The sequence below is a fragment of the Lacerta agilis genome, chromosome 11, assembly GCF_009819535.1.
Source record: "Lacerta agilis isolate rLacAgi1 chromosome 11, rLacAgi1.pri, whole genome shotgun sequence".
NCBI classification, from domain to species: domain Eukaryota; kingdom Metazoa; phylum Chordata; class Lepidosauria; order Squamata; family Lacertidae; genus Lacerta; species Lacerta agilis.
This window is the reverse complement of record NC_046322.1, coordinates 59,556,172-59,583,347: the sequence shown is the minus strand read 5'-3', so window position 1 is coordinate 59,583,347 and position 27,176 is coordinate 59,556,172. Positions and strand designations below refer to the sequence as shown.

The 27,176-nt window shown below is 42.9% G+C and overlaps 1 protein-coding gene across 2 annotated transcripts; it reads left to right on the top strand.

Moving 5' to 3' along the window:
- The first annotated feature begins 3,691 nt into the window (after positions 1-3,691).
- On the top strand, positions 3,692-25,810 carry LOC117055045 (cytochrome P450 1A1-like). Of its 2 annotated transcripts, none has more exons than XM_033164373.1 (7): positions 3,692-3,735; positions 17,435-18,274; positions 20,367-20,490; positions 21,639-21,728; positions 21,833-21,953; positions 23,414-23,500; positions 25,104-25,810. In XM_033164373.1, exons 2-7 carry the CDS (start codon positions 17,456-17,458, stop codon positions 25,384-25,386), a joined length of 1,524 nt encoding a protein of 507 aa, XP_033020264.1. In that variant the 5' UTR covers positions 3,692-3,735; positions 17,435-17,455; the 3' UTR covers positions 25,387-25,810. The 2 variants fall into 2 exon arrangements, with proteins under 2 accessions (XP_033020264.1, XP_033020265.1); XM_033164374.1 differs by lacking the exon at positions 3,692-3,735 and adding an exon at positions 14,614-14,678 and having other exon boundaries at positions 17,438-18,274.
- Positions 25,811-27,176: the final 1,366 nt, after the last annotated feature.

The window sequence follows — 27,176 nt, the reverse complement described above, 5'->3', positions numbered from 1 at the left end:
TAAAAAGGCTTCTGGTTTTTTAACAAATGTATTTTTAAACATTTTCTTAAGTTCATTGTATATCATTTCCCAGAAAGCCTTTACCAATGTACATGTCCACCACATATTGTAGAAAGTGCCCTCTTTCTCTTTACATTTCCAACACAATTTTGAACTTGTTTTGTACATTTTAGCAATTTTACTCTATGTTAGATACCAACGATACATCATTTTCATATACTGTAGTTTTATTTCAATGAACAACATGCAGTAAATTTTATTTCTTCTTTCCATAACTTTTCCCAAGATGAAAGTTGGATATTACCGGTATACCCAAAACATCTTTGGCATATAGCAACTAAGAAACTGATGAAGGATTAGCAGCCATTTTGCCAATTTTCAGGAGTCCACTTGTTTCCATAATGCTGTTGGTGAATTTGTAAATAACCAGACACCGCAAGGACATCATAAGTCTCCCTAAGGGAGACTTTGGGCTGGAACTAGGTTTGAGGGGTACCCAGGCAAGGTCACCTCTGCCTCTCCACATCACCTGGTGGGCCCTCCAAAGTCACAATACCAGGGGGTGAGGATGGTAGCAGGTGGCTGCAGGGATGGATAGTAATGTAACCCCTTGTTCCCCCGACTCTGTGCTAAGAAGTGCTGGGCCAGACATTGGCAGCCATCTCCATTTTCTGTTCTTTTTTATAATCAATTTTTAATCGAAGGTTTTCAACACAGAATATAATAAAACCAAAATAATCTAAATAAAACTAAAACAGATAAATGTATTTCTCTGCAAGGGTTCCAACAAATCCTAACAGCATATTAGTTCACAATTATTTATTTGTTATGTCTCCGTTAAGTCATACCCAATCCCATATTTTCCAGTCCCATTTAAAAGACGAGAGGTCCTTCTTTCTCCATTCCCCCGCCCCCCCATTCTTTTTCCAAACCAATCACCAAAAGCTTAGAGGCTTTTTCCTCTGTGTTTACTTCAACTTGTGCACTCTCTGCCGACAGGAGTGTCAGCAGTTGATGACTTTTTCCTTGCGGTCACCACCATTTTCATTTCCCCAGAAAACCTGTCAACCCAGACACAGCTTTTCAGAGGGATGTGATGTTGTGGCTGAACCCACAAGCATAGGAAAGATGGTAGCATCTGTGGCTGCCTGGTATTTTTTCTCAATGTCAGGTCCTAATATATGTGTTTTTAAAATAAATAAAATAAAATAAAATAAGGATACTGGTGTGAGCTCTGACCTTGCTTTGTGCTCATGCTGGGCCTGTGCTCTCTCATTCATCCCCACTTTCATAATGAGAGGCCTGTGAGCATTTAAAAATATGGGCATGGTTTGAGACTGGAGTGGTGTGTGGGAATGTTTAGGAGTGTGGATGATGATATATTATTTTATATATCTCATCCCAGCTTGAATTAACAAGCTCCAAACTTAGCAGAGTTTCATTCCCTTTTAAAACACACACAGCAGATGCGCTTGCACAGGCTTGCTAAAGCCTCTATAATATATATGTTCCTGGTATATATTTCCCCTTTATCCCTCTTAAAGGACTACAGACGACACAATGTATCCTAAATGAATAAAAAGAGTTTACTCACATTACTTCCTGAGTTACACAGTGTTTCTCAGAATGGCAGGCTTGCTTAGTAAAAAGTATTTACATGTGGTTGCTACTTCCATAGGGAAAAGTAGCTTCCAGCCAAGAGAACATCTTGTTGCATCTTGAACAGACGGAGAGAAAATGGTGAAAGTACCTGGGATCTTGTTCCCAGGTAAGACCACACCTACTTCTGGTCAGAGGAAGTTAACTCAGTCCAGGAAGCAGGAAGTTATGCCTGGAGGACTGAGTTACCTTCATGTCCACTCTAGCAATGTTGTGTTTGGCTGCTCTGTGTTTACATCCCACCTGGTGAACCTCAGGCCCTCCAGTCTCTTGCCCCCAGCCTGCCGCTGCAAGGCGCACCTCCTCTCTCCAAGCTACAACCCCCCCCCCCCCAATTCTGCTCTTCACTGCATTAGTTTTGCCTGGCTGGAATGTGTCCTTGGACTCTGGTGCTGCCTTTTGCTTTTCTGGATGGAGAACTGTATATAGAAACCCATCTACTGTCCAAAAAATTCTTTTACATTTCTTGCTTTGCCCATTCTTGGTTCTGGCCCCACCCATCCCTGGCCTGTGGCCCTTGGAAAGCTGACCCGAAGGGAGTGCAGTCCTTGGGCTGCAAAAGCTTCGCCATCCCTGGTTTGAAACCACACTTATTTAAACTAAAGGAGGGAAGTACCGGTATAATATATCTGATTGGGTGGTCGACTTGTGGTAAAATAGCTCCGGTACTGCTCATTCTGCAGTTCCCAGGCTGGAGAGAATGTTGCAGGCTTTGTCCATGTCTTTCTACTGGTTTGTTTTGCTCTGGAACTCAAAGAACTGTAGTCTGATGCTGCAGATCTCTGGCTGGGATCTCTAACAGAATTCTTAGTGGCCTTACCAAGCAAATCCCAGAATTTTTCAGGGAAAAACCTGAGGCCTCCTCTCTGCAATTCCCTGTGCAAAACCTGCCAGGTTTATGGAGCGTGCGGGGGGGGGGGGGTTTGCAGAGAGAGGAAAGGGAAGTTCTTTGGGGCAAGTGGGATGCCATTAGTGCCGTGTTGAATGCAGCCCCACAACAGTTAAACTGGTATAATGCAGATACAAGTTTAAGAAACTGACAAGGACATAGAGCTTTCAGACATTTCTGTTTTCTGATCAGTTTATAACTTAATTATAATTATTTTAATTGTAGGGTGTTTTTTTTGTTTTGTTCACTGACTCATACCACCTTGAATCAATATAGCCCACTTTCAAATGTGAAACTTAAATTATGCCTCACATGACATTAAGATAAACCCACATAAATTTCTTGAAGCGAAGCACATTCTGTTTACAGGGCATCATGGCAGATCCTTGCTTTGAAAGAAAATGGCTGACTAACGCAGCCTATCATCCGTTCAGATGACCTGTATTCTAAAACAGAATGTGATTTTGTTCCTGCCAGCCCCCAGCCCTCTAAAGAAAACGAATGGTTGATTTAAAAAGGGGGTGAAGAGGGAGATGTAACTGAATTAACTATACAAACTGTGGAAGATATTTGGGCTTTGTTTAGGAAACCAATTTATTGATCATTCAGGTACTTTAAAAATACCTGAAATAAATTTAAGACTGTGTGGCACAGTATATTGTTGGCTGTTTCTGCTGTGCAAAGTGAATCTGTGGCTTTCCAGGAGAGATTTAGTTAGGATAGGGCTAAATGTGTTGCCAAGCAACCATCTCTGCCATCTCTGGTGCTAAGGCTTATAATCACCAGGAAGGGTGGGGGTGCACTTTAAAAGTTTGCCTTCCCCAAACAAAAGGGAACTGGTGAGTCATTTTCAGATGCTGGTAAATAGAAATTTCCCAGAAAATTGTTCTCTGTGTTTCAGAACTCCCATTTAGGATGTTTGGCACATCCAGATCATCTCCTAATGCTGGATTTAATCAGATTTGCAGTCAAGATCATGAATCCTGTCAGGCTAAAGGCACCCAGGGTGAAGCTATGGGAAGCTACCCTCCTTCAAGGCAGCAAGATGAATGGAGTGAAAGAGTTGACTTTCCAGCAGAAGATCCAGAAATCAATGATGATGACAGCCAGGACAAAGTGTTCATGTGTGCTTGTACTTGGAGATGTTCTATTTAATATTTAGAGCCTCAAGATCCAGCAATTTAAAGAGGTAACATAAGCAAGGAGCTGGAGGTTGGATAAGATGTTTGTTAATATTCAGCAAAATGTGGCTGAAATGAAATTGCTAGCTAGGCTTGGATTGTGAGTGGCCATTTCACATTAAGATACATTCTCTAATCATGGGAATAATGCTGTTCTTGTTTTATTAAAAGTGGGTTTTGTGGAAGCTGAAATAGTATCTCAGCAAACAGATGTACTCTCTGCAGAAGGCCTTGTGTGTTGCCTGAAAAAGACTTCATTTGCAAAACAATTGATTACTATTAATTGGTATTTATTTTATTTGGGGTCACTTTTGATTTAGGACTGTTCTTGAGACAGTTAGGCAATTGCTGTACTAAATTGGAATGCTGTGTTGAAGTCTAATAAGTCAGCAACTTTACGCATGCAAAGGAATGCAGAACAGAAACCTTTTTCTTTTTCAGCCAGGGCATATTAATTGAATGCTTTGATATATTTGATTATTGAGTAGGTAGTGTGTAATACAGATGAAAGAGACACATGGGTGCTATTTTACCAATAATCTATAATTTGCTTCAGCTGTCTTATACATTCATTAAGTGGAATTCGTATTATATAGTACGCTATTTATTTTTCATTTTTCTGCCAGATAGCACTTCTGTCTCAATCACATTTACCTGGAAGTAAAGTCACTGATCTCAGTGGAAACTTTCTTCTTGAGCTTGAAGTTGATTGCATCATGTACTGATTTTGTATAAATGGATTAAAAATCTGGCTCTGACCTCCAGAAACTGGAATATTATTAAAAGAGTTTCAGGTTATTTATGCTATAGAGGTGAAATTTGTATGCTTCTTTCTGAGCGTTGCTATTCAGCCTGTTATTTGTGCTGGGCTTTCTTGGGCACAGTAGCATCAAAATAAGGGAAATGCATGACATGGATTGTGGGGGGATTATATAAATATATGTGGGCTGGTATTCAACCCCATAAAAATCCAGAGTGTTTCCACGGACTGTAAAATATGTACAGTATGTATAAGAACGAGATTGGTCACTTGACTATTCCAGCACTGGCAGAATCCCATGCAATGCAATTAGGTTTAGGGCAGAGCAGTGAAAAACAGTGTGAAAATGTGGCAGTAAGTGATGTTTGTTCATAAAAGTTTTGCAGATTCAAAATGCTTCTTTGGGATTGTTTCAAAGCCGTTATATTCTGTGTTTGCTTTCAAATGAGAAACTTGTAGTTGTCTCTCTTAAAAAGGATAAAACAGACACAAATCTCTCTTACTTAATCAAGCTGTGTGCTAATGTCTGCTTACCAGTTGCAGTTTTGTGCCCTGTGGAGTTGTCTTTCTTCTTAGGTGCAGGACTTAATGCTGAAGAACACTTTTCACTGGGCATACAGTTCATGCATATGTGTGCACACCATCAAGATGTAAGAAAAAAATTGATTCAGTTTGCATTTAAAGGCAAGAATATGTCATTCACATTTTCCAAAACAACACACAAACCAAAACACAACCACCCTTCAAAATTCACACTCCTCTTATTTTTTCCAGGGCAGTTTGCCACCCAAGTAATGACTAAAAAATGTGTATACTATGGTGAAGTGTGCATATATTAGTGAAAATTATATACATGATGAATTTATATGGAGATTTTAGAAAAATCACAAACTGATGTGGAGAATGTTAGGCAAGCCCCAAACAGTTTGGGTTTAAATGCACATAACTGTGCCTTTGGTTTTGGTACCCAAAAGCAGATAAATACAATTTAGGAACATGTTAAATCTCTCTCTCCCCTCAGACTAGAATAAAATGGCTTTTACACAAATGAAACTCCTCTACATGATCCCCAATCTTCCCAAAGTTTGCTTGATTTAAAAAATTGTTATTCTCTCATAGAATTGCAGAATAATTTTATAGCACTACGTGATATTGATTTAGAATTGTAGCATCATAGAACTGTAGAGCTGGGAGGGACCATAGCCATCATATAGATTTGTTTCTTTTAGGAAATGAAAATATGTGATAATTAGTAACGACAAGGAAAAAATGCTGTAGCAACTTAGCAAACCATAAAACTAATTCTCATCGTGACTAAAAGGAAAAAGTGTCCTTAAGGAATAATCCTTCGGGTTAACTCAAAGTCATAACCATAATCATTTTCATTTATAAAGCACCTGGACAGAGCAAGTAAATGCCAGTGATTTTAATGTGTTTTGTTTACTCCTTGCTAAGTGAGTGTTTCCTAGGTGCCGTGTGTTAGAAGTTATCAATGACAGCAAAATGACTATCCAATGCATATGTGACTAGGAATATAGGCTTACAGCACAATTATGTATGTATGGCTTTTAGGAAAGAAGTCTCATTAACTTCCAGGAATGTATAGATTTGCAGCCAAAATCTGTGCTAACTGTCCTTGTTAACCAATTCAGATTTGTGCACCAAATGCATTTATTAAATTCCTTGAATTATGAAACACTGGGCGCCCTGTCCCCGCCAAAAACACCAGTTCTTTCATTTTAGTATTACATGCTGTAGGAATGTGGAAAAGAGGGAAATAAATGATTACAAGTGTCATGGCAAGCAATCAGTGTCAGATTTACAAACAATTTACGTAAACTACAATTTAGGGTTTTAGATTATGAGTTGCCTCCTAATACAAAAAAGATGAAGTTTCAAGTTTTACATTAGAATTGTAGAGTTGGAAGGGAACACAAAGGTCATATAGTCCAGCCCTGCAATGCAGGAATCTTTTACCAGCATGCGGCTCGAACCCACAACCCTGAGATTAAATGTCTCTTGCTCTTCCAACTGAGCACACTAGTTTTTAGGTGCATCCTTGACTGTGTATGCAAATAATGAAAATCTATGTCTGAAACTCCTGAGAATTTTATTCCATTTCTTCTGAGCAAACCAAATTATGTTTTTCAAATTAATCTCACTCCTCTGTGTTTTGGCTCCCTTGCTTTAATATTGCTGTGTTTATATTTTGACTTTTTTTTTTTACTATAATTTCCTTCTGTTTGCATCACTCTTCTATTTAATTACATTTCTGAATGCAGAAGCGTTACAGAATGTATGCGTGATTTGCAGTGAAGAAGCATTTCCCCTTCTACTATAGATGCTGAAGTTACTTAATCTGATAAATCTCCTAAATTTTTCTCTTTTGTTACAAATCGGGGGTCTTTCTTCCTTCTCGCTGACTTTGGATGGCATGTATTTGATACTGCACACCAAAAATGGATTGTGGGGTGAAGCTGGCATGCTTGCTTTCTGGCAAGCGCATTGGTGGTGTTGCTTAGAAGGAGGTCAGCATGGCTCAAACATAGCAGCACCGTCCCGGCTGGCTCTGCTAGTGACTTTTCACCATCCTGACCTCCCCACCACCTTTCCCTTTCTGTCTCACAATAGCCATCCACTTGCTGGGAAGGCAGCTGAGAAGCTCTGACCCACCTCCAGCACTGCCTCGGCTGAACACAATTTATCAATCCATCAGCTTTATTGGCATACAGAAGATACAAAAGTATATAAATCAAAACATAAAAGGAGTTACTTTAAGATAAAGCTAATATAGACATAACAAGGTTCAAAAATGCCTCTCAAGTCTTATAGCAACATAGTTTCATGGCATCTCTCATAAATTTTGCTTCGTTCTCCGACTGTTGAGTAGAAAGGAAACCCTGAAGAGGTCAAAACAATTTAACCTTTTTCAGCATGGAGTTTAAATGTTTATCACGGATTTTTGTGTAAAATGGGCAGCTGAATAGAACATGTGCAATAGTTTTAACCTGTTTTATACTGCAAGGACAATGCATTTCTGAGTATGATTTTTTTTTTTTTTTTTTTAGAATATTCCTTGCAGAATTGCCGATGGCATGATGTTAGGATTTATCTAGGTAGCAGGACTTTACAAGCAGTTCTGCAAGGTAAAATATAATTTACTGAGTTCAGTGATATGCCAAAGAGAGTTTTCTGCTTTGCATGCAGGGAATCCCAGCTTCAGTCCTCAATATCTCCAGGTAGAGTTGGGAATGTCCCATCAGAAACCCTGGAGAGTGGCTGTCACTAAATGGACTGTTGGTTTGATTCAGTATAAGGCTGTCCTCAACTATTTACTCATTCAATTTTCTTTTTCGGAAATTTGATCTGATTTGTGTGTGTGTCTTTCAGAGATTATGAGGCGTGGTAGATGGGGCTGAGTGCATGCTTTTAAAAAATGTGCTTGCTTTACTTTTGAGGTGCAAGAGGTTTTTTTTTGTGTGAATATCCATTATTTTATACTACAAACCATCTCATTAGTGATCTGCAATTTTCAGCCTCCCTAGCTTCAACCAAAACTCATGACGCATTTCCAGATCAGTAAGTGTGGGCAACCAGGGAGGCTGCAGAGTGCTGGACAAATGTTAACTGGAAAGAAAAACACCCTTGGCCCTTGACCACTTTGCAATGACAGGCAGGACAGACAGGTGGAAGGTCTCAAGGAATGCACTGTGCAATTCCTTATCTTGGATAACCAAGGTAATGTGTGCAGGTAGCACATATTAGCAATATTGGTCAAATGTGATTTATCACCTAAACTTGGAACAAATATATAATGCCAGTGCTTTTTTGGGGGGGGGGGGTACAGAGGTACGCATACCCCTAAACATTTTGTGAATCTAAGTTTGGCTTCATTGAGGGGCAGTATTTCAATATGAGTAGGAAAATGAGAGTACCTCTGAACCTTTTTTAAAAAAAAGAAAAAAAGCACTGTATAATGCCATATTACATTGGGCATTGGGGTGTGTGTGTGTGTGTAATTGATGAACGCTTAACTGGAATATGTTTTTCAATAATGGCTACAGATTGTCTAGCTGAAGCTTCAAATGCAGGGCCGTCTTTGCCCAGGGGTGCAAAGGGGTGCAGGGCATCCGGGCGCCGAATTCGGGGTGTGTGCCAAATGTATACCTACTGTGTACCTTTCCCTCTTGATTGGTGGCAGTAAAAAGCAATGGAGCAAAAGTCCCCAGCCCCCCTCCGTCGTTCTGTTACTCCGTAGCGTCAAATATTCCCGACGAGTCAGGAAACAAAAGCAGTCGTTCCCCCCCCCCCCCCCGTTGCATCGTTGTTATATAAATCACATTTCTATATTTTTGCAGGGAAGTATTTATAGAAAGGAATCAAGCAAAATGCTTTAAAATATTTCAATTGCACAGTTTGACACCTTTAATTTATATTTTACTTCATGGAATTACAAATATACAATTCTTATTATTTAAACAACAACAACAACATTTTTTAAAAAACCATGGCTTGAATCTAAAATGTATTCTAAATGGAGAGGGATACCTTTGGATCCAAAGCTACATATTTCTATAAGTTTAAAAAAATAGGAAGGTGGTGTTCCCCCCCAAAAGGTTTATTGTTTTCCTCCCACTGTTAAAGATATACTTAAAATAAAAAATAAATAAATGGCATGACTAACAATGTAAAACGAAGATTTCTTACTAGAATTCAGCTCAGGCTGTTTAAAGCTGTCACTCAGTCTTAATGGATTGGCAAATGGGATGAGGCTCTGCTGTGCCCGTGGTCTGGTGGTATGAGCTCTGTGATTTCCAAACCACCCCAGACTTGGGAGGCAGAAACGCCAGGAAAATGTGGCAGGATGGGTAAGTAATAATCATCACAATAATTTTATTATTTGTACCCCACCCCTCTGACTAGGTTGCCCCAGCCACTCTGGGCGACTTCCAACATATATAAAAACATAATAAAACATTGAACATTAAAAAGTTCCCTATACAAAGCTGCCTTCAGATGCCTTCTAAAAGTTGTATAGTTCTTTATCTCCTTGGCATCTGATGGGAGGGTGTTCCACATGGAGGGAGCCATCACTGGGAAGGCCCTCTGTCTGGTTCCCTGGTTCACTTCTCACAGTGAGAGATGCTCCAGAAGGTCCTCAGAGCTGGACCTGAGTGGGATGAACGGTGGGGGTGGAGACGCTATTTCATGTAGAAGTCTCATTTTACTTTTTTCTCTCCCACTAGAGTCAATGGTGGTGGTGGTGGGTACTTGTGCCAGCTCCTGTCTTGCTGTTTGCAGGCATGTTTGCGCAACAGGAGGAGGTTAGGAACCAGCATAGGTGTGTTTCTCCCCTGTGCACCACACTATACCCTGCCTACGAATCCAACCCCATTTTCAGGGATCGGCAGGTGGACCGTGGCCAGCAGAGAGGCTTAGCTGGTTGAGTATTCCTGTAGTGCTCACAGACATTTTCTTGGGCATGTTGCTGGTGGCTCTTCACTTCTGCTGATGCCAAGAGCCTCCCACCTCATTCTGATGCCTCTCAGCTGATGACCTGGTGTAATATGGGACTGCACCTATACTCCAGGAAAATAGCTCTAAGGGGGTTGGGACCATATGTTGGTTTTTCATTATCATGCATATAATGGAGCAGGTACTTGTATACCACATTGATTCCTGTGCTGTGCAGTAGAGGACCTCCTGTAGACAACATCCTTTCAGGTTTGTTCCATATAATATAGGAATCGGGCCTTTAGCGCTATGGCAGCAACCTTTTGGTATACTCTTTTTGACAAATACAGAAGATCATCCTCCTTCAACAAGCCTGTTAAAGGAAGATCTTTATCCCATTTTGCATCTCTGTTGGAACTATTTTGAACTGTTTTTATATATTGAATTGTTTTTAATTTTTGTATTATTTTATATATGGAACTGTTTTTAATTTTACACTTGTTTTGTGATGGCATCTGCTTCATTTGTTTTATAATCACACACACACACACACACACACACACACACACACACACACACACATATGTATAATTGCTGTAACCTACCCTGGTAAAGGGCAGAAATCTCATAAATAAAAGACATCCTCCCTTATTTATAAACTTTCATAAACTTTCTACACCACTTGATTGTAAAAAAAACTACAAAAAGATAAAACAAGAAAATCAAGAAAAAATCCCAGCCATCCCTCAAAGGATTCAGAAGTTAAAATGCTAAAGTATACTAAAAATTACCTCAACTTTCTAAGCATCTGGGTAGACATTCTTCAGTCCAAGAAATACCTTGGAAATACCCTGTCTATGCAAATTTAGAAACAAACACTTGCATTTTTGTTTTTGAAAAATCATTAACTCCTAAGTACTGCTGCATTACTCAAGTCCTTTGACAGATTAGTCTTTGAAAGGAGAAAATAAATAAGAAACTTCAGATACAGCAGCACACTTGGAAGACAACAGAAACTGAGGTCCCTGAAACAGAAACCTTTTAATAAGGAGTAGTGTAGAGTTCACAGTTATCCATTTTTTAAAATATATTTGAGCATTCACTCTGTTTAACCTTCTGTTGTACCAACTTGGGCTTTTTTCTGGATTATTCGAAGAAGTTAATTGGGGGAAGTAGAGATCGTGCCTTTAACCATCTACCATCATGTGAATGCAATACTGCTCCCCACAATGCAAACTTTTGCCTGATCTTCTAGAACTACAGCGACCATTTCTTTGATTTCTTCATTGAATTACTACCTGCTAAAAATAAGAAGAAGAAGAAGAAGAAGAAGAAGAAGAAGAAGAAGAAGAAGAAGAAGGAGAAGATAGGCTCACTCTGTCTTTCCCAACCTGGTGCCCTCTGGTTGTTGTTAGACTTGAACTCCCATTAGTTCCCATTAGAGAGCCAGTGTGGTGTAGTGGTTAAGAGCGGTAGACTCGTTATCTGGGGAACCGGGTTCGCGTCTCCACTCCTCCACATGCAGCTGCTGGGTGACCTTGGGCTAATCACACTTCTCTGAAGCCTCTCAGCCCCACTCACCTCACAGAGTGTTTGTTGTGGGGGAGGAAGGGAAAGGAGAATGTTAGCCGCTTTGAGACTCCTTCGGGTAGTGAAAAGCGGGATATCAAATCCAAACTCTTCTTCTTCTTCTTCTTCATTAGCCCCTGCTGGCATGGCTGGTCATCCAGGATGCTGGAGCTCTCAATCTCGTGAGCCCCAGGTTATTGTACTTCTTCTACTTCTATCAGGCCTCCTTTTTGCACTGGCAGGAGATGCTTGCTTTGTTCTGCAGTCCCTCCTCTTCTTGGTTTTGCTTTTCATGTTCACAAAAGAGAGAGACGTTGAATGCTTCATTATGGAGCATTCCTTAGTGGGTGGTGCTGGCCTTTGGTACATAGTGGTATGTACTGGTGCTCTTCTGATGGTGGTACCTCTGTCTCCTCAGTGGGGCTGCTGGCTAGCTTGGTACCCCCCCCCCAAGTCATTCCAAGTCACTTATGTCTACTTTGTATTTTTGTAGAATACAAAAGTGGCTTGTGGGGAGAGGGCGGGGAGGAGGGGCTCTAGTCTGAGTTGGTATACAGTCATACCTCATGTTGCGTCTGCTTCAGGTTACGTGTTTTCATGTCGCGTCCTGCGGCAACCTGGAAGTACAAGAACAGGCTACTTCCGGATTTCGCTGCTCCTGCATGCGCAGAAGTGCTAAATTGTGCCATGCGCGTGCACAGGTGCGGCACTTCGGCTTGCATCAGTTCCATGTTACGGACGGGCCTCTGTATACTGATGCTGGAGATACTGTGACAGGTTGACAGCTTTTCTGCAAGCAGGTTTTGGTGGTGGCGGCTGAGGATCAGTATTTCTTGGCAGTGGTGGCCTTCACAGCATTGGCACCTGTCCCTATAATGTGATTCCCAGAGTGGGTATCAGAGAAAGGCATCATCCTGCATTCCATTTCCAAGCATTTGTTGTGGTCGATGATCTCCGGCAGGCTAGGGACAGAGGTGAAAGTTGTTTCCTGGTCCTGCTGGATCTCTCAGTGGCTTTTGATACCATTGACCATGATTTCTCTCTGGACAGTCTAGAGGACTTGGGAGCTGGGGGCACTCTTATGCTGTTTATGTTTCCACCACCCAATTGCTGTGCTGGGACGCTGGTGGTGCTATGGTGTAAACTGAGCCTCTTGGGCTTGCCGATCAGAAAGTTGGCAGTTTGAATCCCTGCAAAGGGGTGAGCTCCCGTTGCTCGGTCCCTGCTCCTACTAACCTAGCAGTTCAAAAGCACACCCCAAAGTGCAAGTAGATAAATAGGTACCGCTCCGACAGGAAGGTAAACGGCATTTCCGTGCGCTGCTCTGGTTTCAGTGTTCCGTTGCGCCAGAAGCGGCTTAGTCATGCTGGCGACTTGACCCAGGAAAACTGTCTGCGGGCAAACACCAGCTCCCTCGGCCTGTAAAGCGAGATGATCACCACAACCCCAGAGTCGTTCGCGACTGGATTTAACTGTCAGGGATATTGCCATTCAATATTTTAAAATGCTAAATATGCGTTACTATCATACCAGCTCTAACCTGCATAATTAGGAGATAAGCGTCCTTAACTGATCTCTATGGGTAAAGTTCTTTTCCAAGTTGTCCAGCTCCCATGCTGTGGCATGTTTGCTGAATATGTGCCAAGGCAAATCTCTTTCCTGAAAAGTATTTGGAGAGAAAAATACGCAGAATCAAGGAAGTATACAAGTGGTGACTGGGGCAACCTTTGTAACTCTGACAATGTGTTATGCAATTGCTAGTCACTTATTATTTGAAGAGTACCGTATTTTCCAGCGTATAAGATGACTGGGTGTATAAGACGACCCCTGACTTTTGAGGAGATTTTCCTGGATTAAAAAGTAGTTTTATATACCAGAATATACAGTAAATATCAGGAGGCACCATGGATGTTCCAAGCAGACGTTAGTGCAGCCATAGGAATGAAAAACACAGTCATATAACCAAAGCTTATAGGCCAAGTCTCATCTGCAAAGGAAAAGGAGGCAGCAGGAGAAGTGCATTTTTCATAAAGCCAAAAAAGGGAGCCTAGTTGAAATCAGTGGGCCTAGACACACAGCACAATAATAAGTCCTACTGAATTGAGTGGGTCTTACTCCCAGGTACGTTGAGTCAGGACTGCAGCCTGAATCTAGATCTAACCCAACATGTTCAAAATTATGTGACTGCATAAAGACTACCACCAGCCTGGTAAATACTTCTTGTAGGTAAAGGATGGAGAACTTCTGGCTCTCCAATTTTTCCGGACTCCAAGTCCCATCAGCCACAGCCAGTATGGCCAATGATGGAAGCTGTAGCACAACTATGTCTGGAGGAGTAGGTTAACACTTACTTTCTGCACCAGTTAAATTTAGAAACTTGGATTACTTTGAGGAAACACATATGAACTTATTATTAATGGCATTTGTAGCTGATCCATCAGCAGCTGTGTATGCCTCATTTTTTGCACTGAGATTAACCCATGTTCATAGAATTGTAGAATTGGAAGGGATCCCAAGGGTCATCTAGTCCAACCCCCTGCAATGTCGCTTTATTACCTGCATATCTCAACTCTCCTCCGAGGAGCTCAGTGCAGTCCAGGCAGCTTCCACCACCCCTCTTTACCTTCACATGCTCAGAAGCACTCTCTCCTTTCACCCCTTGGTTGTTCCTCCCTCCCTGGAGAAGCCAGGCTGGCTCCATCCAACAGGCTTTAGGGAACTGGCTGCTTTGAATTGAAGGCACTGTGCTTTCTTTTTTCTTTTTTAAAACAGATTTAATTCTGTCAACATCTAATGGGTCTTTCTATGTTTTCAGCAGCTCTTCTTTTTATATGTAAGTCGCCTTGAGTCCCGTCAGCGGGAAAGGCGGGGTATAAATATATGATACGGAGGAGGATGGTAATGATATGCAAGAGATTCCCGCGTGCACAGAGCGCCCTCTAGTGGCGGGCAGGAGCCTCACGCGGCAGCGCCCCCCATTTCAAACGGCGCGGGGCCATAGGGCGGCGGGCTGCGCCTGGCGCCCTCTGCTGGAAGCAGTCGGAAGCGCCGCAGCTGGCTCCGCTTGGGCAAAGAGCGAGGAGCGGAATAGAAGAAGAAGGCACGCGAAGCGCCACCGCAGCGCCGGGTTTGCGTCGGATCGCAGTTCTGCTGCGTCCAAGGGCAGGTGAGCCGTGGGAAAGGGGATCTTGTTTCGCAAGCCACGGCTTTCCTTTGCAGATTTGGGTTGATTTTGCGAAGGCCGCTCGTGCACTCTCGGTGCTGTTTGCAAGGGTGGGGGGAGGGGGAGAGAGAACAAAAGAGAAACGAATAAGAAAACCCTTGATTTGGTTTTGAGAAATAAAAATGTGAAGGCTTCAAAAAGCGGCCGAGAGACGTGCCTTTGAGCATGTGCAGAGTCGCTTGATCTCCCCTTTGAACAGCGTTTTGCAGGGTGCCATAATAAAAGGAATTAGGAAATCCCTTGAAAACCGCTTCGTCCAGCCTCTTGGGTCTTGGGCAAATGCGAAGAGACCGCGCGAGTCTCATTGTGGCTTCCTGGTGGTCTGTCCGCCAGAAAATGTCTACATTGCGGGATTACGAAGGCGTGCTTCAAGGGAGCAGGATATACTCTGCGTTGCTCTTGCGCTATTTGGGGGGGGGGAGCTGTCCTGGATATATGCAAAATGCCTTTTCCCACACAATGAGTGACCACGATTAGTCTTTGCAGGCTCCTTAGGTTTTGACTACAACTCGCATCAGGATCCAGCCTGCTTGGTGACTGCTTGATTGTAGAGTGTCAGAGAGAGCCAAAATAAAGAGCTCAGAAAAGGGAGAATGGTCCTTGCACCCAGGGGACCCCCTTGCAATGGACAACCCCCCCCCCCCAACACAAATGTCTTCACAAGTCATCTCCAGAAAAGATACCTTTGACACGATCTGGTCTCCCCTTTTCTCTTTTATTGAAGAACAGAATATTTTAATGTCACCATCATCACAGAGGTGTCTGTGGAAGGGATATATTGAATGAAAATGCATTGTATTGTAACTTTTGAATAAATATGGGGGGAAATGTGAAAATGGTTAAATACATTTCTATCTCTTCCAACCCTGATATTTCTCTATTGGAAAACATGGTGATACTGTAGATATAAAACCCAAACATATCTTGCTTTAGCTCTTTAGAGGAAGACTTATGTGTAGCTAGGAGAGGGGAGATTTAAACTACTTGTTTACATTTTGAAAAGCAATGAGTTATCCAGAAATCCTGTTCTTAAATTAACTTTAGTTTCTTCACACGCCTCTTCATGATTCAGTTTATGGGAGAGAAGCTGAGACTGATTCCAGGAATTCTACATTGGAGAAGGGACAGTTTGCAGTAAACAATTCTTGCTTTAGAGGCACAAGCGGGGAAGCCAGAACTTGGTTCAAAGTGCACACTATTACAACACTATCATAAATATTTAGAGTTGGAATACTGCTGAATCATTGCCAAAGTGCAGACTTCTCCATCCATAATGACATATTCTGGTTTGTGGATTTTTTTTTTTAAAGAAAATAGTTTGGGATGAATTTGCCACTTACTATGTTTTCCCCAAAACAATTACATCTCATTTCATTTCTTAAATAGCCAGCCTTCTGTTTTGCCTGCACACGTTCTCAAAGGAACCATCCCATGTTGTTTGTTCTGATAATCTCATTGACAAGATAGCCGCTTTCAGGAGGCGATGGATGGTCCTCATCTCCCCCACTGGAATCCAAGCAAGTCTTATTCCACAACCATTTCATCTCCTAATATCCCCATTGCTTCTAAGTTGGCACTAAAAGGCCAACTTACATTCTTTAGAGCCAGGACTAAATCCAGCCTACCACTTGCAGATCCCTAGTCATGGTTTGTTTTCATGGAACAAGGAGGAGGCTATGGCCATGTCCATAGGCTATGGCTATGGCTATGACCAAATCCTGTCTAACCAGGATATGCACGCACTTCAGGCAGATTAATGGTGCAAAAATATGGGTTGGTATTTTGATGCTGACAACATCGTATGGATGCTGTGAAAAGCTTGTTTGCGTGAGCAAGACTGATCCCACAATAAGCAGCCATCTGGAGGTACCGCAAGGTTGCTGGCTATATATTATGAAGAACTTGGCTTTGGTGAAACATTGCTGTGTTCCCCAAGAGATATTTAGACACATTTAATTATTTGGCTCTTCTGTAGGTATTAGGGTGCTCTACCCAATGAAAGGTGCCTTTGGTTGTAATTTAAGAGTCAAGAGTTGTATACGGATTCTAAAATGTAAATGAGCTGGGAGTATGCTTTGCCACTATATACATATATAGTATGTATATAGTGGCACTGTGGTCTAAACCACAGGGCCTAGAGCTTGCCGATCAGAAGGTTGGCGGTTCGAATCCCCGTGATGAGGTGAGCTCCCGTTGCTCAGTCCCTGCTCCTGCCAACCTAGCAGTTCAAAAGCACGTCAAAGTGCAAGTAGATAAATAGGTACCACTCCGGTGGGAAGGTAAACGGCGTTTCCGTGCGCTGCTCTGGTTCACCAGAAGCGGCTTAGTGATGCTGGCCACATGACCCGGAAGCTGTACACTGGCTCCCTCGGCTAATAAAGCAAGTTGACCGCCGCAACCCCAGTCGTCCGTGACTGGACCTAATGGTTAGGAGTCCCTTTACCTTTACATACATACATACATACATACATATAAATATAGTGGTTTTACCATATGATATCACTATATACAGAAGTGTGGGAGAACCTCTGAGTTGCATTGGGAAGGGGGGACACGGAGATAATGTGCCACAAAGCAAATGGGTTCTACTGTGTATGGAGCTGCAAAATGTCTTGCCGGAAATCTATGTATCTACACATGTCTGTAAGTTTTATTTCATTTTATTTTAAAGGAGTCTCAGTCTCTGCTATTTTTCTTCTCAGGTATTTTCTTTTTTGAAAATGAATTTTACAGCTGAAGAAGTTTCCTTTTCAAAGGTGACCATTGCCTTCTTTACAGTGGCTTCCATTTTAATTTCTATACGAATTTTTATGAAGAGCAAGCAACCTCGGCCACCAGGACCTTGGTCTCTGCCAATTGTGGGCAATCTTCTCCAGCTGGGAGAGCATCCCTACATTTCATTTGATCACATGCGGAAGAAATACGGAGATGTGTTTCAGATAAAGCTGGGAATGGTACCAGTCGTGGTAGTTAATGGACTGGATGCAGTGAAACAGGTGCTGCTTAGAGATGGGGAGAGTTTTGCTGCCCGACCTGACATGCACACCTTTTCTTTTTTTGCTGATGGAGAGAGCCTGTCATTTTCTGTGAAGTACGGAGAAAGCTGGAAGCTTCAGAAGCAAATTGCCAGCAAAGCTTTAAGGTCACTCACCAAATCAGAAACCATGTCTTCAACTTGCTCTTGTCTGCTCGAAGAGCATGTTTGTGCTGAAGCTTTGGAACTGGTGAAAACCTTCGTAGAGCTCTCCAAACAGGCTGGTAGCTTTGACCCTGCTGTCTCCACTACCTGTGCAGTTGCGAATGTTGTCTGTGCCCTCTGCTTCAACAAAAGGTATGACCATGATGACGAGGAGTTTCAATGCATGCTTAAGGTAAACGATGATTTCATAAAAGCATCAGGCGCCTTCAATCCAGCTGATTTTATTCCATGCCTCCGTTACCTCCCACTGCCTGCTGCAAAGGCTGCTCGAGAGTTTTATGGGAAGTTCAACAACTTTGTTGCAAAACGTGTGGAAGACCATTACACCACATACGATAAGGTAAGCTTTCATCCGTGGAGGCTGAAAACACCGGGGGTGGTGGGGGTGGTTTTTCAGGTAGCATGACACTTGCGAGTTGATGACCAGCCACCTGCGTGGGGTAAATAAAACACAAGGACACATGATTTTAGGTTAATGGGCAAAATAAGGCCACAACTTTATTGGTTACAGTATGTGAGTGGTATTGGCATTGGACAAGAGAACAACGCTTGACTCCACCCCAACCGGCGGGTAGCCATCTTAGGGTTAACAACCAGTGGGAGGAGCTTGTTGATGCAAATACAACTGGAAGCTTCCCCTGACGTCACTGGGGGTCGTGCCATGGCCCTAGCCACCAGCAGGGCATCGGACAGGATCCACAACCGCCGGATCCCTTTAATGGGATACCCAAAGGAGGTAGGTGATGGCCACAACCTGCCCTCCAGCACACAACACACATTACACCACATATTAAATATTCCAATGCCTAACTGCCAATACCATAAAGTTGTGACGAATTGCTACGAAGTAGGCATGGCAGGAGACGCCTGTCAAAAACATTGAAAGGGTGAATACAGGAATGCAGTATCTTTCTGTTCAAACACTACATTTCTATACTTTGTGGCAGAGTAGAATGGCAACTTAGATTACATTTCTCATATTAACATTCCTAACATTCCAGACATGTGGAAGGTTGACATGTGTTTTAATCTAGTTTTCTGCTTATCATTGATTTTAATCACTTTTGAATGTTATAAATAGCTGTTTTAAACTGTTTTAAAAATAATTTCATTTTTTTGTAAACCACTTTGAGGATTTATTACAGTAAAGTGGTATATAAATCTTGTGAGGAAAACAGAACTATTATATCCTGGACATGCCGATCAGAAGGTTGGCGGTTCGAATCCCTGCGATGGGGTGAGCTCCCTTTGCTCGGTCCCTGCTCCTGCCAACCTAGCAGTTTGAAAGCATGTCAAAGTGCAAGTAGATAAATAGGTAAACGGCGTTTCCATGCGCTGCTCTGGTTTGCCAGAAGCAGCTTTGTCATGCTGGCCACATGACCCGGAAGCTGTACACCGGCTCCCTCGGCCAGTAAAGCGAGATGAGCGCCGCAACCCCAGAGTCGTTCGCGACTGGACCTAATGGTCAGGGGTCCCTTTACCTTTTTAGATGCTAATTGGGCAATAGCATTTTGCAGCAGTTAATGCAAAATTGTACCTCCAAAAACTGCTATTAGCTCTGGAGGGGAAAGTGCACAGGCACAATGCTGGTGTGTATATCCCTGGCCACCACCTGGAGTTCTTCACCCCCTGGAGTTCTGGGATACTGATTTTGCATCCGGAATTCTGAGGAGGAGGAATGTTGCATATCCGTTCTTGGTTCAAAAAACATACCAAAGTACTGCGTCCAGTTCTGGGCAACACAATTTGAGGAGGATATCGACAATCTGGAATGTGTGCAGAGGAGGGCAAGCAAGATGATCCTGGGTCTAGAAACTACAATTCTATGATTCCTGCTCCAGAGACTAGAACCTGAACCAATGGCTTCAAGTTATAAATAATATTTATTTCGCCGCATGTGCAGAAGCTCTCTACCATGCTGTGTGCATGCACAGAAGCTGCACCTCCGGCTGCAAATTCCTCGGGATCCAACTGGAGCTCCGGAACGGATCCTGCGCGCAAACGGAGGTACCACTGTAGTTTAAAACAGAAGTCACAGATTAATGCGACTTCTGTCCAGCCTTATGTGAGATTGGGAGAAGATAACACTCTTGTACTGTCAAGAGAAATATCATTAGCTTTCTTTTGTGTGTATTGACTTGGCAGTAAATTTCTGTGGCTTTAATGTTCCTTAGGCCAAGACCTTGCTATGAAGTCAGGCTAGGATTGTTGCCTAAGGAATTTATCATTATGGGAATTATTTATCATTATGGGATATTATTAACAGCTGATACTTGCTGTTTCCTTTTCCAAAATAAATTTTGTCCTAAGAGTCTGAAGCCCTTGATTTGGCTGGGAAGGAAAAAACAAGATAGGATTAAACAAATTGTAGGTTGCCGAGTAAAAAGTGATTGGATGAAAATAGCATCCGGGGTTTTGTTTCCTTCCTGTAGAACCACCTCAGAGACATCACAGATGCCCTGATTAGTGTAAGCAATGAAAAAAGAGAGGATGGGAAAGCTGCAGCTTTATCTCATCAGAAAATAATAGTTACAGTCAATGACATTTTTGGGGCTGGTAAGTATGAAACATTTTTGCCACTGCGAGTTTTTAAACATGACCCTTAAAACACAGCTGCCTGCTGTTGACATCTGATCTTTTAGGTGAAGAGCCGCTGAAATTTTTTTGGGACCATATAAAGGCCCCTATCTTTATTGGTGGATAGACTAAGTGTGACTTAAAATTCATGAGATTTTTGAAAAGTATACATTAATTAATTGTAGTCCTCTTGCCCAGTATCTTCTGTGTAGATGGATTTTGTGTCAACATGGACAAACTTCAGCAAAGTGTGTTAAATTTCTTCAACACATAAAATATGGAATTTGTTTCACCCCCTAGAATGGAACTCAACAAAATCCACTTTAACATTTGATAGAAAAATACTGTATGTCTGAACATTTTCTTGGACCATTGAGAAGGGGTGGAATTGCAAAATTGACTGTCAAGCTGGAACTGGCTGTAAATTTCAGCGAAAATGGATCTGTGACCTGAATTTGCCATTCGGCTAAATAAAATGATGGCAATAAATTGAGGACCTGGTGACAAAAACACCATCCCACAAAGCCAATGAAACATTGCAACTGTGGGAAACAGAGGCATTGAGTTGTGCCCAACATTGGGGGAGTCTGTCATGCATGCGTGATGTCACACGCCCACCATCCCACCCACCCGACCAGGGCGACTCAGCCCGCCATCCCCCACCGCCCACCACCTTACCTTTTGAAAGGCACCCTGGCCATTGTGAAAGGGATGCACAGGGCAAAGACGCCTCGCCCTGCCACAGCCCTGGCAGCAGGTGCGCGTGGTTGTGGAATTTTGAGGGTGCCCAGCCCCCTCCTTGAAAATTTTGGGGGTCCTCGGTCCCCGCTAGAGGGCACGTCTGGTGGGGGAAATGCTCATGCAGGCATGGAAATATCCAGGACCTGGATTTAAGTGACCAATTAGCAATTACCAGTAGTACCAAAACATGTCAAATCATAACGGTCTAGTCAATTTTATATGGAAGTGTATGGAATCTGGTCCATGAAAAGAGCTTCATGATGGAATATCTCTTGGGATTTGTGCATTATGCCTACAATGGATTTCAACATATAGAAATACCAAAGTGTTGTGTGTAGAATAATAATTTAACCATCACATATCCTGACTCTTCATTTATTTTGTAGGCTTTGCTACACTGTCAGTATGTTTGCAATGGATATTTCTGTACCTGATAAGCAATCCGGAAATTCAAACGAAAATACAAGAAGAAATTGGTAATGTTCTTGATTAAATGGATTAAATGGAAAATGGAAACAATACTGAGGCCCTTATCTGTGAAGCACATTGCTTGAAACATGCTCCATTTTGTTCTGTGCAGATGCAAAGATTGGAGAAAGACCATCAAGGTTTGAAGATCGAAAAGTTCTGCATTACACAGAAGCTTTTCTTCACGAAATATTTAGGCACACCTCCTTCCTGCCCTTCACTATTCCTCACTGGTAAGAAGCAGAGTTGGAGAGTGGTTTTGTTTCAGAGTTCTGCTCATATGACTACTTAATGTGTTGCATGGTGCTGCCAACGCAGAACTGCCAAGCTACCTTAAGTGACTGCAATGCAATCTACATTTTCCTTGCCACAAGGAGTGGGGTGTGGTTGGTTAGGCATTGCGGGTGGATTAGGGTAGAGGTGATAGGGAATGAGGGGGTAACTATTTTGGGGTTCAGTATGCATGGGGTTTGTTACAAATCTGCTGAAATACCTTGCCTTGTATATTTTCAACAGACTTTTAACAAAACCCATGTAAAACCCAAGAATAGTTAGCACTCTGCCCCCCCCCCCACCACCACCTTCCCTAACTTCCCATCACTGGATTCTGCCTTATTATTAAATACTGGGGCTTGACCACAGAGGTAATATTCCAGATAATTTTTTCCATCATCAATTGAATTCTGTGTCCAGTAGAGTACTGAAGAAAGAAGTATCTTATTTTATGAGGCGTTTCCCTAGCTTATAGGTAAAAGATGTGGCTTAGGATATTTGTCCACCCTGTTACAGTTACCTTAGATCCCCTAGCCATCCCCCAATACTATAATGTTCTTAGCCCTAAAGTGACCAATTGCAAGAAAGCCACTCAGGCAAAACTGTTTAAAATTCACCACCAGCACCACCCAAAAAGTTTTATTTGTTTAAATGCCCTATATTTGTAAATAAAACACATTAATGAACAAATAATAATTCAGGGGTTGGACATCTTTAATCAAACAATTTGAAGAAAAAATGAGTGCCATCCAAATTCAAAATCCACCAGGATGAGAGTGGATCTTGTACTTTCCCGGCTGAGCTGGGGCTCAGCCAGAGATGTGCTAGCAAAGTCCATCACCTCAACTCAGCTGGCAGTATTTAAGCCACCCAAAATGGGGTGGGAGAGGGAAGAGAGACTTGCACCAATTCCAAACCAATGTGATTTAGCAACCTTTAGGAACTTAGCAAATTTATAAACAAGATTAAGTGGGAGAGTGAAATAAGAAACCATTGCTCAAATGAAAAACGGGTTGTGGGATTTATTTCATCTTTCATTCATTTATTTTAACAATGAATAAGGAAAATAGCATTTCACTCACATGAAATATTCCATGACATTTGGAAAACTCTCAGATCCCTAACTGGAGAAGCCAAGATCTGTAATGCTGGTATATAACAACATAAAATCTAAGCGACCCTTTACATCAGCAGTGATGGACCCAGGCTATTCTTGGTGGTTCCTTTTGTTTGTTCCATGGCACTCGTAGCAGGAAGTGTAGACCAGTGTGGAGCAATCCTAAATTATATTTCTGATAGGTAGGGGCCACGGGGTGATCTCTCACCATTATCTGCAGATTGCTGTGAAGCTGTTGTGCAGCTCCACATATCACAGTGTTGAACAACAGTGATGTGTATGCGCTTGTGTGTTTGTTTCCAGTACCACCAAAGATGCCACTCTGAATGGGTACCATATTCCCGCAAAGACTTGTATCTTCATTAATATGTATCAAGTAAATCATGATGAGTAAGTAACAATACTATTTTTTTAAAAAGGCATTATAGTCAGGGTTTCTCTTGTGTCTGCTATGCATAGGCTTAGAACGTAGGGTGGACAGGGAGTGATGGAGAGGGACTTGTCTTGGAGGGCATAATGCATTTCTGAGCATGGCAGGTAGAAGAAGAAGAGGAGGAGGAGGAGGAGTTTGGATTTGATATCCCGCTTTATCACTACCTGAAGGAGTCTCAAAGCGGCTAACAATCTCCTTTCTCTCCCCCCCCCCACAAACACTCTGTGAGGTGAGTGGGGCTGAGAGACTTCAAAGAAGTGTGACTAGCCCAAGGTCACCCAGCAGCTGCATGTGGAGGAGCGGAGACACGAACCTGGTTCACCAGATTACGAGTCTATCCCTCTTAACCACTACACCACATTGCTCCTATTGGACCAATGGGCAGTAACATACACCTGGTCTCCTAGCAGAGACATCCCTGCTGCTTTCCAGGCAGAGAGTGGAAGATGAGAGGTGGCAGGGCTGTGTGATCAGACTAGCAGAAGTGCCTCGTTGGCTGTGCTAGTGCACTGGCAACCCCATCCCAATCATCTCAGCAGCTGGCAACCGTACCACTACCAGGAGGCAAGGTGCACAGTGACGTCCCTCCATGCTGGCTGCTTTTGTCTCCCACCTTGTGGCCTCTTGTCAGTGGAAGCCATGCCTCCTCCCTGTTTGGTTGCTATCAGGGATTACCTTTGCTTGTTAGGGATATTGCCTGTGTCCTCTCTGGTTGTAGCACTGCAAGACCCCCTCTCCCAGCAACACAAGGGGCATTTCAAGCATCTCCCAATGCAGGGGAGGGCAATCATTTTTCTCTTGAGGGCAGCATTCCCTTGGGGGCAATCTGTTACGAGGTCACCAGTGAGTCAAAGGCAGTGGTGAGCAGGACTAAAACTGAAAGCTTTCTCTCTCTCTGAGCCCATCTCTCTGTGCCCCACTGATAGGAACATTGGAAGGTGCTTTATACCCAACTGCTCCATCAACTTCAGTATTGTCTACAGAAGGGCAACCATTGGTTGTCCAGATGTTGTTGAACTACAACTCCTGCAAGCGCAAACAAGCAGTGGCCTGAGATGACGGAAGTTGTAGTTCATCAACATCTGGAGGGCCAGAGTTTCCCAACACCAGGTCTACACTGACTGGGAGCAGCTCTCCAAGCACATTCCCACCCCTACCTGTTGGGGATTGAACTTGGGACCATATGCATGGAAGACGTGCTCTGCCACTCTCCTACGACATCTGCCTTCATGTGTATATCCCATGGATGGGTGACCTAATCTCTACTTCCTGTTTGCTTTTGAGTCTCTTCGGCAAATAAACTTAGCACTTTTATCAATCCATTTCAAACTCATCTCTGCCTCCACAAGGGACATTGGTTTTTTCCATTTTAAAAGTGGGCTTCCCAAAATTGGAATCCAAAATCTCAATGGAATGTTGCTTTCTTCATTGCTTAGGTGTGGCTAAATTATGTGAAGCATAACTTAAATTAAGTGTCCTACCTGGACTATAGCAGCCATCTTTGCTTCTTGTAAGAGTTGGGACCTTAAAATATGGTGTGTTCCCCCCTTTTCACAACAGATCTTTATGGGAAGACCCTTACTTGTTTAAACCACATAGATTTCTGAATGAAAATGGAGAGCTCAACAAGAGCTTGGCTGAGAAGGTATTGATCTTTGGAATGGGAATACGAAAATGTTTGGGAGAAGAAGTCGCCCGCAATGAAGTCTTTGTCATCCTCACCACCATCTTGCAGCAGCTGAGGCTGGAGAAACCTCCTGAAGATCATCTAGATCTGAATCCAATTTACGGGCTGTCCATGGCACCTAAACCATACCGAATTAAAATATTATTGCGCACTTGATGAGGGGAACAGCTTTGCTTTCAAACTCAATGATAATGCAGTATGATGCAGTGAAAACTAATCCATGGACCTTGTGTGACCATATTGCATCTATCAGGAGAACCATGCTGGGCTTTTTGCTTAATATGATTTTTTAAAATCACTCTGATGACACGTATGAGATTAGCTAGAGAGTGAATTTAATCCAGGCTTTTCATGTGCAAGTTGCCTATATATCTTTTATGTTTTGTCTTGCAGGGCATATAACTATGGGAGGAGGGGAAATGCAGATGAGTGAAAGGGTGAAAGGCTGTTCTGCAGTACCAAGACCCTGAGCTGGTGGAGGGAATTGCTGCTCTTAACTGGGTCTCCCGACAGGGGTGCCAACTTGAATAAAATATTTGGGGGGCCCAGGTAAGCCCCACACCGCATAATCGATCACACGATGCAGTGCGCACACACCATTTGAATGGGAAGGCCCATCAACTTTGTGGAGGCGCAGGCCCCTCAAATATTTTATTGTGGGGGCCGAAGCCACCACAGCCCCTAAGAGTTGGCTCCTATGTCTCCTGATGTTACATCTAATGGCTTCTGTAACAAGGTGACCCAGAGGTTTTTGAGCCCACAGCTTGACGAACCACATTCTTTCTGCGGCTGCCCTGTTGAAGCCACTTACTGTACACTAGGATTCCATTACAAGAAGTGGGGATTTCCCCGTAAGGGAGAGAACGAAGCTAAGAAATAAGCAAAGGGAAATGTGTATCTTAGCAAAGAGTTGAAAGCGAGAGACTGCTCCCTAGCATGTGAAAGAGGGCAGAGAAAGAGACTGAGAGATCGTACACTGGAAGGTATTGGCACCATTCCAAAACCTGGTGCCTGTGTGAGCTGATGTCAGCTGCAGTTGAAACCATCTGGGCAGCACCAGCTTGGGGAAGAGGTTGCAAGGGAAGGTGTTTGGCCTCAGGACTCTTCTCCACCCATGCCTTCTTCCTACCTTGCAGTTTGTCTCTGGAGAAATAGCATTAGCAGATGGATATACTTCCCCACATAAAAAAATCATTGCTCTTGTAACGGAACAAGGTAGAATTGGTTATGGCTGATGCAAGTCTGTTGCTTCTTGGGTCCTCAATAGGCTAGGTCCAGAGCTTTTTCCCAAGGGGGTACTCACGGGTACACAGTACTGGCACCTCTTTTGTTGTTGCTGTTAAGAAGTGTGGCACTTAGTGTTAACAACTTCATGGTGACTACTGGCACCTATTTTTCTAGAAAAAAAGCACTGGTTGGGCCAAATAAATTTTTTAGATTTTTAAGATGTCACAAGTCTTGTCATTATTTTAAAATGTGTTTGCCTTATTGTAAGGGATTGCTCCCCCCTTTAGATGTTGCTCATGAGAAACGACAGGCTCTCCGGTAAGCTAAAACTATTTATTTTCATAATGTAGTTACAGAGTCTCTGGAGTACGTCTGGTCAGTTACTTTCAGTTTCTCGGAGTGGCAGACTCTGTCTTGCCCGCCAACACAGCCAACGGCTGGGCACTTGGAAATGACGTCTGCGTCGCCTCCCCCCCCCCCCCCATCGTCTCCTCCTCCTGTCTGAGACTGACTGCTCTTGGTCTTTGCCCTGCCCTCCTATAGCCTGGCACCTCTCCCTCTTCCGGTGACAATTCCTGACGGGGGCTTGAGCTAGGAGATGAATCAGTGGATATTATCGGTGGCTGCTCTCTGTAACCCAGCGACCCCCCTTCTCTGGAGGAAACACTATCTTGCTCCTCTCTCTCTCCCTGTTCCTCCCGAGTAGCCCCTCTTTCCCT